The 14,140-nt window shown below is 51.6% G+C and overlaps 1 protein-coding gene across 1 annotated transcript in view; it reads left to right on the forward strand.

Moving 5' to 3' along the window:
• GALNT2 (polypeptide N-acetylgalactosaminyltransferase 2) overlaps window positions 1-14,140 on the forward strand; it is a 185,643-nt gene that overhangs the window by 147,197 nt on the left and 24,306 nt on the right. The window contains exons 4-8 of the mRNA XM_007450597.1: window positions 647-745; window positions 982-1,049; window positions 1,305-1,370; window positions 7,773-7,894; window positions 9,915-10,002. Of these exons, the coding sequence (XP_007450659.1) occupies window positions 647-745; window positions 982-1,049; window positions 1,305-1,370; window positions 7,773-7,894; window positions 9,915-10,002 (443 nt within the window). The remainder of the gene's footprint in view (window positions 1-646; window positions 746-981; window positions 1,050-1,304; window positions 1,371-7,772; window positions 7,895-9,914; window positions 10,003-14,140) is intronic.

The raw sequence follows: 14,140 nt of genomic DNA on the forward strand, positions 1-14,140 counted from the left end.
TGGGTTCTTTCAGTACTGCTGCAAGTGGAAGGGGGAGCCGACGGGCTCAGGTGCCCACCCATCCTTCCCTCGCTCGCAGCAGCCTGCACCGCTGTCACCTACGTCATGTGGACACGGTCTGGCAAGGTGAGGGGCGTGTGTCCTGCATTCCAGGATCGGGGGCGCCGTCAGTGGGGTAGCGCCAGGTACCACTTGCAACTTTGGGAAGAATCCCAGCGGTTCACGTGGTTGCTGCAGGCAAAGTAGGAAACGAGAAAAGAGCAGTGGTGCACAGTTGGTTCCACCGCTCAGAAATAACCACTGTGAACTGTGAAAAGCACATCTATAGAGGTGTATCTGCATGTGAGACTAAATGGGACTTCACTGTTTTGAAACACACTTTTTTTTTTCAACATGTTAGAAAGATGTTCTCAATATGTTACTTTTCACTGAAATCTCTCATCTTTTAAAATGTTGCTCTGGTTGTGTTTTTCTGTGTCCTTATGTGCCGTTGTCGCCGTATCTCGGAATAGGCCAGGACCCCCTGCAGACGACAGGTCCACCCCGAGTGCCCGTCCTGCAGGGCCACCTGCCCGCACCGTCGGGGGCGCGCCTGGCCGGGGCTGGTCCGGGCTTGTCGTTCAGGTCACTCTTTCTCCTCCTTCAGGTGCCAGCGGAAGCAGTGGCGGGTAGATCTGCCGGCCACCAGCGTGGTGATCACGTTTCACAATGAAGCCAGGTCGGCCTTGCTGAGAACAGTGGTCAGGTGAGGCCAGCGGCTGCCATCCATTGCCACCCATTGCCACTTATGCGGGCAGGGGACGCCCCCCAGCAGGGATGCCGAACGAGGGCCGGGTCCCCAGCGCAGCCTGGCCGGGGCTGTCTGTGGGGGTGCAGACAGGTCACCTGACTGTGCAGCCCCACAGGGGCCAAGGGGTGAGAATTGCACACCCCAGTCATAGCCTGAAAGGCCTGCAGCTTTATCTTTCTGCCTTTCCTCAGCGTACTTAAGAAAAGCCCACCCCGCCTGATAAAAGAAATCATTTTGGTGGACGACTACAGCAATGACCGTAAGTAGAGACCGATTCCCCTCCGCCAGCATCCCCCTCCATCTGACCCTTCTGGGCATCAGCCTTCCTGGGCTATGGGTGCTAAGCACGAGTTTCAAGAAAAGGCCGGAAGTAGGGGCCACAGAAAGAGGGGGCCTCTCTGATGCCCCGAGGGGCTCACCAGCCCGAAGGTGATGGAGAATCACCGTCCCTGCCCACCGAGCCCTCCGCTACTTAACTTGAGGTTCAAAAGCTTTGCTTCTTTTCTTTTCTTAGCGGAAGACGGGGCACTCTTGGGGAAAATTGAGAAAGTGCGGGTTCTCAGGAATGATCGGCGAGAAGGTAAGACTTTCCTCAGTTCGTTACCAAGACAGTTGAATTCTGACTTTTCCTGAGCCCAGTAATAATGTAAAGAAGCATTTCAGCTCCAAGAACAATGAACTGTCTCGTGTTTTGTCTGCCTTCTCCAACAGAGCCTCTTGGGAGCCTCTCCCAGCAAACCTAGGAAGCATATCGAAAGCTTAACTAATTGAAATTGTCTGTGCACCAGGGCAATAGTTCAACTTACGCTTTTATTTATGTATTTAGAAAACTGGCTTCTCTCTTTCTTTCACAACCTACGAAGTCTTATCAGTCCCTTGAGGACTAGAATTTAGAAGAAAAACAGAGATTTAGCAATGAGAACTTTAATGACTCCATGCTGCAGGCATCTGATAAAATAACTGGGGTTCCAGTTTGACAGCCTGCCCAAGGTGAACCATCGAAAACAAGGGAAAGCGCAGCGGCATTACGTGCTTATTGGATTTTGCAACTGCCAGCCTTGAAACCTGCTGTGTCAGTCTTGTCGTTGCTGGAGCTGGGCTCATCGAGCCCACTTTATTGGTAGTTGTAAGAGAAGCTCCAGAGAGGAAAGCATTACTTTGAAGTGTCTGGAAAGGAAGCCGGACTCATGATGTAATTAACATCCAGCGCATCCATGCTGGCACAGAGCTGGTGGCTGGATTCTCAGCTCTTCCATGGTCCTGAGAAATCTTTCTGTAGGAAAATGGCAGAGCTTTAAAACATGTGCCATTTTGGCTGTTGGAGTCTGACTGTTGATCTTGGAGTGGTGGCTGTGCCGTTTGGTCAGCGAACATTGTCTTTCTTCTGGTCCCCTGTGCAATCCAGCTGGAGTCGGGAAATACAGTTTTTCTTAGCAAGAGTCTAATCAGCCAGTAAAGTGGGTGAGCCCGTTAGGGCGATGTCATCAACACCATACTTTAACCAACTAAGGTCATCAATCCAGATGTTCAAGATGCATAAACAATGGGGTCAGCCTTGCCCCTAAGCAAGCTGTTTGCTGGACTCACATCTGCCCCCAAGCTGAGATTAAACCAGAATCTTGCATTGTATTTGCCCCTAAAGAAACTACATGATAACTTGTTGAATTCAAACCCAAAGTGTCTGCTGGCACAGGGGGAAAAAAGATGAGGCGGGAGGAGGGAATAAAAGAAAGAAATTAGCTTTCATGTGGGCATTTTGTAACTGGCAAACCACGTGCTAGCTTTCAGAGAGGGCCTTTAACCTGCTTAGAAATCAAAAGCAGTCCTTCTGAATATAAGTTGTGCATTTGCTTTACGTTAGTCAGGCTGTTCTTGTGGGTAAGAACCCAGATTGAGGCATTGTTTTGGGAAGGAATGAAGAGAGGCAGCTGTGGGAGGCCAGATTATGGTAGAACTATATGGAACAAGTGAGGAATGTGACAGTCGAGTGAGAAAATGCACACACACAAATGTATGTGTGCTTGTGTGTGTGTATCCCAAACAGTTAAACATATACACAAATGTTCATAGCAATGCTACTAGGTGACAGAGAAAAGCAGTTGCATAAAGTCATGGCCTTGGATACATTTAGTGCTGGGGATTTAATTGTGCCAGCGATTCTTAATCTGGCTATTCATTACAATCACTTGGGGAATTTAAAAGAAGACCATGGGGCTTCCCTGGTGGCGTAGTGGTTGAGAGTCCGTCTGCCGATGCAGGGGACACGGGTTCGTGCCCTGGTCCGGGAAGATCCCACATGCCATGGAGCGGCTGGGCCCGTGAGCCATGGCCGCTGAGCCTGCGCGTCCGGAGCCTGTGCTCCGCAACGGGAGAGGCCACAACAGTGAGAGGCCCGCGTACAGACAAAAATAATAATAATAAAAAAATAATAAAAGAAGACCATGCCTTGACCTGACCCACAATTGAATAAAAATTTTTGTTTTTCTAGGGGTGGGGCCTGGACATCTGAATTTCAATAATACTGATGTACTTTGAAGGTTGAAAACCTAGTCCTTCTCGTTGTGCAGATGGAAATATTAAGGCTGAAAGAGGTTAAGTGTCTTTTTCAAGGTCATCCAGCTATTTAATAATGGTAGTGGAGCCAAAACCGTGTTCATAGGCCAAGTTCTCTATTGTCCTGTGTGCTTTTTATTCCTCCATTCCCACTGTCCTGCCTGGTTGATTTATTTTTTTCCAGTTTATTGAGATATAATTGACATATAACACTGTGTGAGATGTACAACATAATGATTTGATATATGTATATATTGTGAAGTGATCACCACACTAAGTTTATTTTTATTTATTTATTTTTTTGCGATACACGGGCCTCTCACTGTTGTGGCCTCTCCCGTTGGGGAGCACAGGCTCCGGACGCGCAGGCTCAGAGGCCAGGGCTCACGGGCCCAGCCACTCTGCGGCATCTGGGATCTTCCCGGACCGGGGCACGAACCCGTGTCCCCTGCATCGACAGGGGGACTCTCAACCACTGCACCACCAGGGAAGCCCCACCACACTAAGTTTAGTTAACGCCCATCACCTCACACAGGGACAAATATTTTTTCTTGTGATGAGAACTTTTTAAGATCTACTCTCTTAGCAGCTTTTGAATATACTTCCGTGTTTTGGCTATTGTAAATAATTCTGCAGTGAACATGGGTGTGCAGACATCTCTTCAAGATGGTGGTTTTATTTCCTTGGAATTGCTGGATCATATGGTAGTTTTACTTTTAATTTTTGAAGACCGTCCATACTGTTCTCCACAGTGGCTGCACCAATTTACATTCCCACCAACAGTGCACAAGGGTTCCCCTTTCTCCATGTCCTCACCAACACTTGATTTCTCTTGTCTTTTTGATGACAGCCATTCTGACAAGTGTGAGGTGATATCTTATTGTAGTTTTGCTTTGAAGCCCCTGATGATTAGTGATGTTGAGCACCTTTTCATGGACCTGTTGTCCATTTATATGTCTTCTTTGGGAAAAAAAAGTCTTTAAATTCCTCTGCCCACTTTTAATCCGATTATTTTGCTTTTGGTTTTGGTTTTGCTGTTGAGTCGTATGAGTTCTTTATATATTTTGGATATTAATCCCTTATCAGTTAATATGATTTGCAAATACTTTCTCCCATTCCATAGGTTGCCTTTTCATTTTGTGAATACTTTTTTTTGCTCTGCAGAAGCTTTTTAGTTTGATGTAATCCCGTTTGTTTACTTTTGTTTTTGGTGCCTCTGCTTTGGTGTCAAATTAAAAAAATTATTGCCACCACTGATGTCAAGGAGCTTACCTATATTTTCTTCTGGGAGTTTTATGGTTTCAGGTCTTAACGTTCAAGTCTCTAATCCATTTTGAGTTGATTTTTGTGTGTGTTGTAAGATAGGGGTCCAGTTTCATTTTTTTGCAGGTGTCCAGTTTCCCAACACCGTTTATTGAAGAGACTATCCTTTCCCCATTGTGCATTCTTGGTTCCTTTGTTGTAAACTAATGGCCATATGTGTGTGTGTTTATTTCTGGGCTCTCCATTTATCCCATTGATCTATGTGCCTGTTTTTATGCCAAGGCCATACTGTTTTGATTACTATAGCTTTGTAATGTAGTTTGAAGTGATGTTTTGTGTTTTTTTGGTTTTTCTTTTTTTTAGTGTTCCATTTTAATTTTTCTTGTAGCATTTTAGCTATACATTTCTTTTAGTGGTTTCTCTGAGGATTACAACATGCATCTTTAACTTATAACAGTCTATTTAGAGTCCATACAACTTTACCTTAAACGTAAGAACCTTGCAACAGTTTTAATTCCATTTCTGTTCCCTGTCCTGTGTACTGCTGTTGTCATGTGGTTTCCTTCATATGTTGTTAATGATGTTTTAAACCCCACAGTGCAGTGTTAAAATGTTTGCTTTAACTAATCAGTTATAAAGTAATTAGAATGTATAAATGGACTCTAAAATTTATCCTCGTATTTTTCGTTTCTAGTATCTTCATTTTTCCCCACAGATTCAGGTTTCCATCTAGTGTCATTTCCTTTCAGCCCAGAGAACGTTTAGAACTTTATTTTTTCTTGTAGGCAATAAAATCTCTCAATTTCTGTTTATCTGAAAAGTCTTTCTTTCTCCTTTATTGCTGAAGAGTATTTTCTCTGAATGGAATTCTGAGTTGACCGTTAGTTTTTCTTTCAGCACTCTGAAAATGTCATTCCAATGTCTTCTGGCCTCTGTTTTTCTGTTTAGAATGTAGCTGTCAGCTAATCGTTGATTCCTTGTGTGTTATGGGTTGTTTCCTCTCACTGATTTCCAGATTGTCTCTTTATCTTTGGTTTTTAGCAGTTTGACTGTGACTTGCCTAGATTTGATTTGCTTTTTATTTATCCTGCTCCAGGTTTGCTGATCCCTTTGAATTTGTAAGTTGAAGTTTTCACCAAATTTGGGAAATTTTGGGCCTTTTATTTCTTCATATATTGTTTTATGCCTCATTCTTGGACTCTAGGCGCACATATGATATACCACTTGATACTGTCCATAGGTTACTCAGGCTTTTTTTCTCTTTCAGTATTTTTTCTCTGTTCACCAGATAGATCAATCTCTATTGATCCATCTTCAAGTTCACTGGTCCTTCCGACATCTCTAATCTGCTGTTACGCGCCGTCAGTGAATTCTTTCATTTCAGAAAATTGCAGTTTTCAGTTTTGGAATATCCATTTAATTCTTGTGGTTTTCATTTCTCTGCTGAGATTCCCCATGTTTGCTCATTCCAATGATCATTTCCTTGGAGTTCTTGGGTATAGTTATCATAATAGCTGCTTTAAAATCCTCATCTGTTAATTTCACCATCTGAGTCATCTCAGAGTGAGTTTCTATTGACTTTTTTTCTCTTGGATATGGATCACATTTTTCTCTTCGCTTGTCTACTAATTTTTTAAATTTTATATTGGATATTGTGAACGGTATGTTGTAGAGACACTGGATTCTGTTATCTTTCTCTAGGGTGTTGATCTTTGTTGTACTGGGCAATTAAATTACTAGCTCATGACTTTGAACTTGTGTAGGCTTGTCTTTGTACTTTGCTAGCATAAGTGTATCTTGGATGACTCCCTTATTCCTGAGACATAGTCCGTACTCCTAAATGTGTTCCCTCTGGAGTTTCTGTAGAAATGAGGTGTTTGCCAAGTCCTTCTAGGTACGACTCAATTGGCAGAAATTGTGTCCCTGATTCCAGCTGAAATCTTAGTTCTTTCTGTCTTCTGTTTCTCTTCATGGACTCCTTGGGGTCTCCCCTGTGCCTGCAGGTTCAGGCGTCAGCCAAGGATTTAAGGGCAGTTATCACCAGATTTGGGACTTGGCTCCTTCCCAGGGTCTCCTCCTTCTGTTTCCAGCCACTCTCCAGCCCCAAACTCTACCCTCTGACACCTCAAGCCAAAAAAGGCTGCACTGCGGTGGATTGGAGAGTAACATCGGGGGCAAATACCATGTTTACAGGGGTTTCACTCTTGTGATTTTCTTCTTTTAAGGGTTGAATGCCCTCTAGTTTCTGCCTGCCCTCAGCTACTCTAGCCCTTTCCTATAGTTGCATTTTCTGTTTTGCTCAGTTTATACTTGTTCTCTGACAGAGGGTTTGCCTATTACAAGCTGCTCCATAACACCAGAACTAGAAATCGTTGCCCTTTCTCCTACTCTAGCATGCAGCTCTTTAAGAATCATGGAAAACCCTTTCTGACCACTGTGCTGCATGAAGAACTCGCAACACTGTCTTTACCGGTTGTGAATAATCTCACATCTCCATGGATAGATAAAAGCCCAGCGTACATAGCGGAAGCCACTTGTGACCACACCATCTAGTGATGAATATTACTATGTGTGATAATAAAAAATGATATTACTAACAGATCACAGCTATATAAATTGTGTAATTTGACCAACAGTGTAACTAATTTTGTGTAACAGCCAAACAACTGGGCTTTATCATTTATGTTAATTTGGCTCGTGGTGAGTCTTAGAACACACAGATATTCACAACACTGTTATCATTAAATTATCACCGTTAAATTTGGCCCCATCAGCACTTGAAGTGTCTGGGTGACACGTGCCTTAGCCCAGTTAATTAGAAAACTCCGTTGCTGTGTCAGAGGGGAGTAGTTTTAGAAGTTCCGCATTTCAATTGCTTGATGAAGGAGACTTCAGTTATGTGAAAGCCTTCCTCATAAGGCAGTAGTTCCAAGTTGTTTTCTCAGTCTTCCAATTAACTTAAAAAAAGAAGGTCCTGACAGAACTTTTACCTGGCTAACTGCAAGGCAGTATTGATCCCTCCACGCATGTTGGCGATAAACTCCGTGCCCAGCAAGAGGGCTGCATGGGAAGGTGTCGGTGCAGGTGCTGGGGGTACAGTTCTTGTTTCTTTTTCTTGCATTCCCTGGGCATTCTCCCCCGACGTGTTTTTGAACTCACTCCACAGGCCTGATGCGCTCGCGGGTGCGGGGGGCCGACGCGGCCCAGGCCAAGGTCCTGACGTTCCTGGACAGCCACTGCGAGTGCAACGAGTACTGGCTGGAGCCCCTCCTGGAGAGGGTGGCCGAGGTGAGGATGCGGGCCAGGGGAAGGGCCTCTGTGACATGGTCCTACGAGGATTTTATCCTCCGCAGGAATCTATCAATAGGGGAAATTCATTTGTCAGGTAGGAGGCCAGGGTCAGCAGAGGCTATGACAGCCCTTCGCCTAAGGGGGTCTTCCTTCCCTGCCTGAAGCTTTGCACTGACTCTCTGAGCTCAGAGGGGGCAGAGAGCTGAGGACAGAGACCGCAGGGTCCCCAGCCCGGCCGTGCTGCCCTGAGACCCAGGCTGCGGCTCGTGGGGAGGGGCAGTCCCAACCACACAGGGACGCATGAGGCTGTCAGTTGACCCGAGATTGTCGCCTTCTAGAAACATCATCACTAGTATGACCTTTGGCCTCCTGTGGTATCTCTCTCGCCTTCTGCTTGCCTTATTGACTTCCTTTCTTCCCTACTAAGAAAGCACTTCCTTGAGACAGTAAAGTGGATGTAATGAAAGTACTAGAGAAATAGTAAAGTCATTCTTTTTGCACCATAGCAGGGATCGCAGTTGGACAGTGAGTCCTGAGACATGAATAAGACAAACTACTAGTGCTGTGACCCTCACGTTCACTGCCGTTTACTGAGCGCTAACTACGTGCTGGATGCTTTACACGTTACCTTAATCCAGGGTTTCGCCGCCATTTGACAGTTGAGGGAACTGGGGGTTCAGGGAACTTTAATCACTTAACCAAAACTCATACAGGGGGCAGAGCCCAGGCTACAAAGCGGGATTCGCTGAGTCCCTCCCTGAGTCCTCTCACACACACACACGCATGCCCATCCCGGGGGCCCCGTCCCCGGCTACTCACTCCACCAGGCCGTGCGTCCCAGGGACGCAGAGGCAAAATGAAAGCTGCGCAAGATATCCGGGCACGTGGAGGCTGCCTGCTTCGTGGTCAGACTGTCAGGGTTATTTAAACAGCCCCCCACCTCCTGAGAATAGAATGGTCATTCTCCCTCATTCTAGTCCTATCAAAAGAAATCAAAATAAAGGGAGTGGACTTGGACGTGCAGCAGTTTACCATCTGTGGCGCCATCCCCGGGCTGAGCCAGGCATGGAGGACGTCACCCTCTGCGCTTGGGGCTCCACACTGTAAACCTGCACCTGGTGGTGGTGGAACGTCCCTCTGTCCTCTGAGCGTGGTCCTCTGATGTGTTATGTTCTTAGCTCTGCTTGCCCTGTTACTAGTTTGTTTTTCGAAGTCTTTCTCTGGCTGATTCAGGTTCTTGCCGTGGCTCAGGGAAGCGTCACCCTTGTGTTCCCTGTCGGCGTGGGGCAGAGTTCCTCCCCAGCACCAGCTAGCCCAGTTTAAAGAGGGCAGGAGAGTTCAAAGGTCTTGTGTTCACAAACTCTAACCAGAGCAGTGACAGTGTGGCATAAAGAAAGGCCTCGGCCTAAGGGAATGTTTTGTGTTTGGTGGAATCACGGCTAAGACAGACTCGGGCTCCGGGTTCTCCAGTCAGTTCGGTCACCGTCCGCCGTGATGAGGTTGGAGCCTCTACACCGCACTCGGCTCCCAGGCCTGTGGTGGCATCTGTGTGGGCGTCTCAGCCGTGAGTCCTTTCCTGAGGTTTCCTGCAGCTCACTGATGTTTAAGTACAGCCGAGCTTAGATCCTGTTAGAATGAAAGTTACTCCATGGTTGAGGTTTGACATTTGGGAAAACACTAAGTAAAACACTCTAGTCTCACGCTGGCGCGCTCTGAGAACTCCTTCTTTGGAATTAATAAAAACTGATATTTGCTCCTGGCTGTTAGGGGGGGAAAAAAAAAACTCAGGAACGGTCCCGGGAGAAGCTTGCTCTCAGTCAGTGAACACCCGCAGGGCGGCCCCGTGCGCTCGGGCGCCTCCTGGGGGGCAGCGTCCTCTGCGCCCCCGACACCCAGCGCGGCGTGGGGTGGCAGGGGACCGGCGCGGCGGTCTCCCTGTGAGCGGTGACGCTCAGGCCTCCGCCTGTGCGGGTCCCGGCTGCCTCTGACACCTGCTGTTGCCTTCGCTGCGTTGCAGGACAGGACCCGCGTCGTGTCCCCCATCATCGACGTCATCAACATGGACAACTTTCAGTACGTGGGCGCGTCTGCGGACTTAAAAGGCGGTAGGTGCTGCGCGGGTCCCAGGGACGGCGACGGCGCCTGCACGCGGCCGAGCCGGGCCACGGCCAAGAGCGCCCCTGTGTTCAGCTGGTGGGGTTCACCAGGGGATAGAAACGGCCTTGCCTCCCCTAGACGGTAGGCGTGGTTCCCGTCCCTGGCACCGGCTTGGCGTACAGAGCCGGCCCCGTGGGAGCCGGTGTGGAGACGCCAGGCCGATGCGGGTCTGCCCTGTCCACCCTCCCCCTCACCGCAGCGTCCATTGCCTGCTGGAAGCCCATCCGCCCCGCTCACCCGTGACTCCAGGGCCCCGCGGCCTGGCTGTCAGCCTCTCCTGCCCGCGGGCCACCCACGTCCCGCCGTGGTGGAACCTTTCTGGGGAACGTTTATCTGAATGACCCTGCCAGTTTCCTGGGGGTGCTCGCGGCTCAAGTGTGACCCCTCAAACGCTCCCGCCGCGGGGTCCCACAGTGATTTGTCTGATACTTTCTTTACCTTCTTAAAACTTCACATTGAAGGCCCCAGAGAGCTTTGTTCACGTAGGCCGTACCGAGCAGCGCTTGCTGTGTTAGAAGGTAAGGCTGAGAGCGGTGAGGACACCGGGTGATGCAGCCACATGGGCGCTGCCCGTCCTGCAGCTTCCGGAACACTCCTTCCTGCACTTTGGAAAAATGAGATTGAAAGGGGCTGTAGGGCCTTAGCATAAATCTGACAGAAGTTTTAACGTCACACACCCGCTGAAAGGGCCTGAGGACCCCAGGGGCTCCTGGACCCCACCTGGGGAAACCCTGTTCTCGTGAGGAGCTTCACGAAGCTGATGGGTGCACGGGAGTCGCGCTAGCCCTGCCTGAGGAGCAGGCTTCTATTGTTGTCCCTGTGTCCTCGGGACTGTGTGTACGTGGGGGTGACCTGTGTCCCGGGGACTGTGTGTACGTGGGGGTGACCTGTGTCCCGGGGACTGCGTGTACGTGGGGGTGCCCTGTGTCCCGGGGACTGCGTGTACGTGGGGGTGCCCTGTGTCCCGGGGACTGCGTGTACGTGGGGGTGCCCTGTGTCCCGGGGACTGCGTGTACGTGGGGGTGCCCTGTGTCCCGGGGACTGCGTGTACGTGGGGGTGCCCTGTGTCCCGGGGACTGCGTGTACGTGGGGGTGCCCTGTGTCCCGGGGACTGCGTGTACGTGGGGGTGCCCTGTGTCCCGGGGACTGCGTGTACGTGGGGGTGCCCTGTGTCCCGGGGACTGCGTGTACGTGGGGGTGCCCTGTGTCCCGGGGACTGCGTGTACGTGGGGGTGCCCTGTGTCCCGGGGACTGCGTGTACGTGGGGGTGCCCTGTGTCCCGGGGACTGCGTGTACGTGGGGGTGCCCTGTGTCCCGGGGACTGCGTGTACGTGGGGGTGCCCTGTGTCCCGGGGACTGCGTGTACGTGGGGGTGCCCTGTGTCCCGGGGACTGCGTGTACGTGGGGGTGCCCTGTGTCCCGGGGACTGCGTGTACGTGGGGGTGCCCTGTGTCCCGGGGACTGCGTGTACGTGGGGGTGCCCTGTGTCCCGGGGACTGCGTGTACGTGGGGGTGCCCTGTGTCCCGGGGACTGCGTGTACGTGGGGGTGCCCTGTGTCCCGGGGACTGCGTGTACGTGGGGGTGCCCTGTGTCCCGGGGACTGCGTGTACGTGGGGGTGCCCTGTGTCCCGGGGACTGCGTGTACGTGGGGGTGCCCTGTGTCCCGGGGACTGCGTGTACGTGGGGGTGCCCTGTGTCCCGGGGACTGCGTGTACGTGGGGGTGCCCTGTGTCCCGGGGACTGCGTGTACGTGGGGGTGCCCTGTGTCCCGGGGACTGCGTGTACGTGGGGGTGCCCTGTGTCCCGGGGACTGCGTGTACGTGGGGGTGCCCTGTGTCCCGGGGACTGCGTGTACGTGGGGGTGCCCTGTGTCCCGGGGACTGCGTGTACGTGGGGGTGCCCTGTGTCCCGGGGACTGCGTGTACGTGGGGGTGCCCTGTGTCCCGGGGACTGCGTGTACGTGGGGGTGCCCTGTGTCCCGGGGACTGCGTGTACGTGGGGGTGCCCTGTGTCCCGGGGACTGCGTGTACGTGGGGGTGCCCTGTGTCCCGGGGACTGCGTGTACGTGGGGGTGCCCTGTGTCCCGGGGACTGCGTGTACGTGGGGGTGCCCTGTGTCCCGGGGACTGCGTGTACGTGGGGGTGCCCTGTGTCCCGGGGACTGCGTGTACGTGGGGGTGCCCTGTGTCCCGGGGACTGCGTGTACGTGGGGGTGCCCTGTGTCCCGGGGACTGCGTGTACGTGGGGGTGCCCTGTGTCCCGGGGACTGCGTGTACGTGGGGGTGCCCTGTGTCCCGGGGACTGCGTGTACGTGGGGGTGCCCTGTGTCCCGGGGACTGCGTGTACGTGGGGGTGACCTGTGTCCCGGGGACTGTGTGTACGTGGGGGTGACCTGTGGCCCCAGGGCTCCCACACAGCCCAGTAAATGCTTCATGCTCTGAATCTCAGCTGGCCGGCAGCCTTGCCTCTCAGACCTCGGCTGAGAGCCAAGAATCCAGCAAAGCCTGCTGTAGAGAGAGATAGAAAAGAGATGTCAGAGCCTGTACCTTCCGCATGTGATTTATTCACTGTTGATTTTTCACGCCTGAGATGAGTGAACCCTCTCCAGCATCCTAGCACCCCTGTTTCTTTCTCTAAAATGAGGGGCTTCTTTTCCTATCTCCAACATTTTGAGCTGATTAGGAGATGGACTGTTCCAGACAGACACACAGACTGAGGGTCAACTGACATCCAAAAAAGAAGACAGTAGAACCATGGCCTTGGACGGAACCTCAGAAAGCAGAACCCTGGGACCGGCCAGGGAGGCCCGGGCTCTGGTGCCTCTTTCAGGCGGTGTCGCCACCGGAGCTGTTTTTCCTCTGCCCCTCAGCGTCCCTGTCTGAGAAACAGGTTGATAATAGTGCAGCCGGCAGAGGGCAGGGCTGTGACCAGGCAGCTCCCCAGAGGCCTCTGGCCGGGCCGTCGTGCTGGGAGGACGCACTTAGGTTGGGAAACAAGAGTCAGGAAAGTCTTAGAAGATGGTGAGCATGTTGGGGCTGTAAAGAGTTCAGAGCCTTGGCTGTCAAGAAAGCGTTAGTGTCCAGAGTGTGTCCCCCCGAGGATCGGCCGGAGCTGAGATGTGGCGGTTCTCCTTCTCCCGTGGCAGCTGCTTACGGTGGAGCCGGTGCAGGACAGTGAGACGCCCTGCATGGGAGCAGCCTCCGCTGCCCCAGGGCCAGGCCAGATTCACTCTAAGAGCATCTCACCAAACCCCTTCTAGGAAAAAAGAAAAATCAAGGATGATGTTTTTAGCAGATTTTTAAAAATCTAATATAGCTTGGCTCTTCGGACCAAACTGATAAACTAAATAATAATGAACATTCCCCCCAAAATGCAGGTAATGTTACATCAGCTGGTCAGTCGAGGCCTTTGTGTTCTGTCAACAGTGCAGCCGGGACGTCTATTTTTCCCTGGCTGGCGGTGCTTGTGTGCGCAGCAGGCCGTGTCTGGGGAGAGCCGGGCTCCTCAGACAATCAGTCTGTGTCTGTTTCCTCTCCGTGCGTCACTGGCGCCTGGCCCTCCAGCCCCTCGCTCCCATTTGCCAGCCCGCTGCGCTCTACAGGGACAGCTGGGGCACCTTTCTGTCCTCTGGTTGAGCCATAATGTGTGCCACGCCGGCCTAGGAGCCCCCGAGCCCCTGTGCCATCCTACCCTGTTCAGGCTGCAGGCACCGGAGCTGTCAGGGCAGATAAATGCTGGATTCAGAGCACACAGATGGAAAGTCTGAATTTAGGCATTGCACCAGCCCTGCAGACAGAAAGCCTGATGGCAGAGGGCTCAGGGATGCATGGCCCTGGAGCAGTGAGGCTTGGCTGTCAGACCCTGGGCAACGCGGCCCGTGCTCTGGAGAGCTTCCGCAGGTGGGGTGTGCCAGGTACCTTCTGAGTAAAGACAAGACCCGACAGCTGTGGACCAGGGGCCAGTCCTGGGCTCTGCCACCCGCACGGCCTGTGGATTCTAGAAGTGACCTGGGGCAGGTGCCATGTTATCAGAAAGGAAGCTTGCCTGCCCCTTCATTTCCACCTAGCCCTGCCCCCCCCCCCCCCC

Source organism: Lipotes vexillifer, unplaced genomic scaffold, assembly GCF_000442215.2.
Source record: "Lipotes vexillifer unplaced genomic scaffold, Lipotes_vexillifer_v1.1 scaffold805, whole genome shotgun sequence".
NCBI classification, from domain to species: Eukaryota; Metazoa; Chordata; class Mammalia; order Artiodactyla; family Lipotidae; genus Lipotes; species Lipotes vexillifer.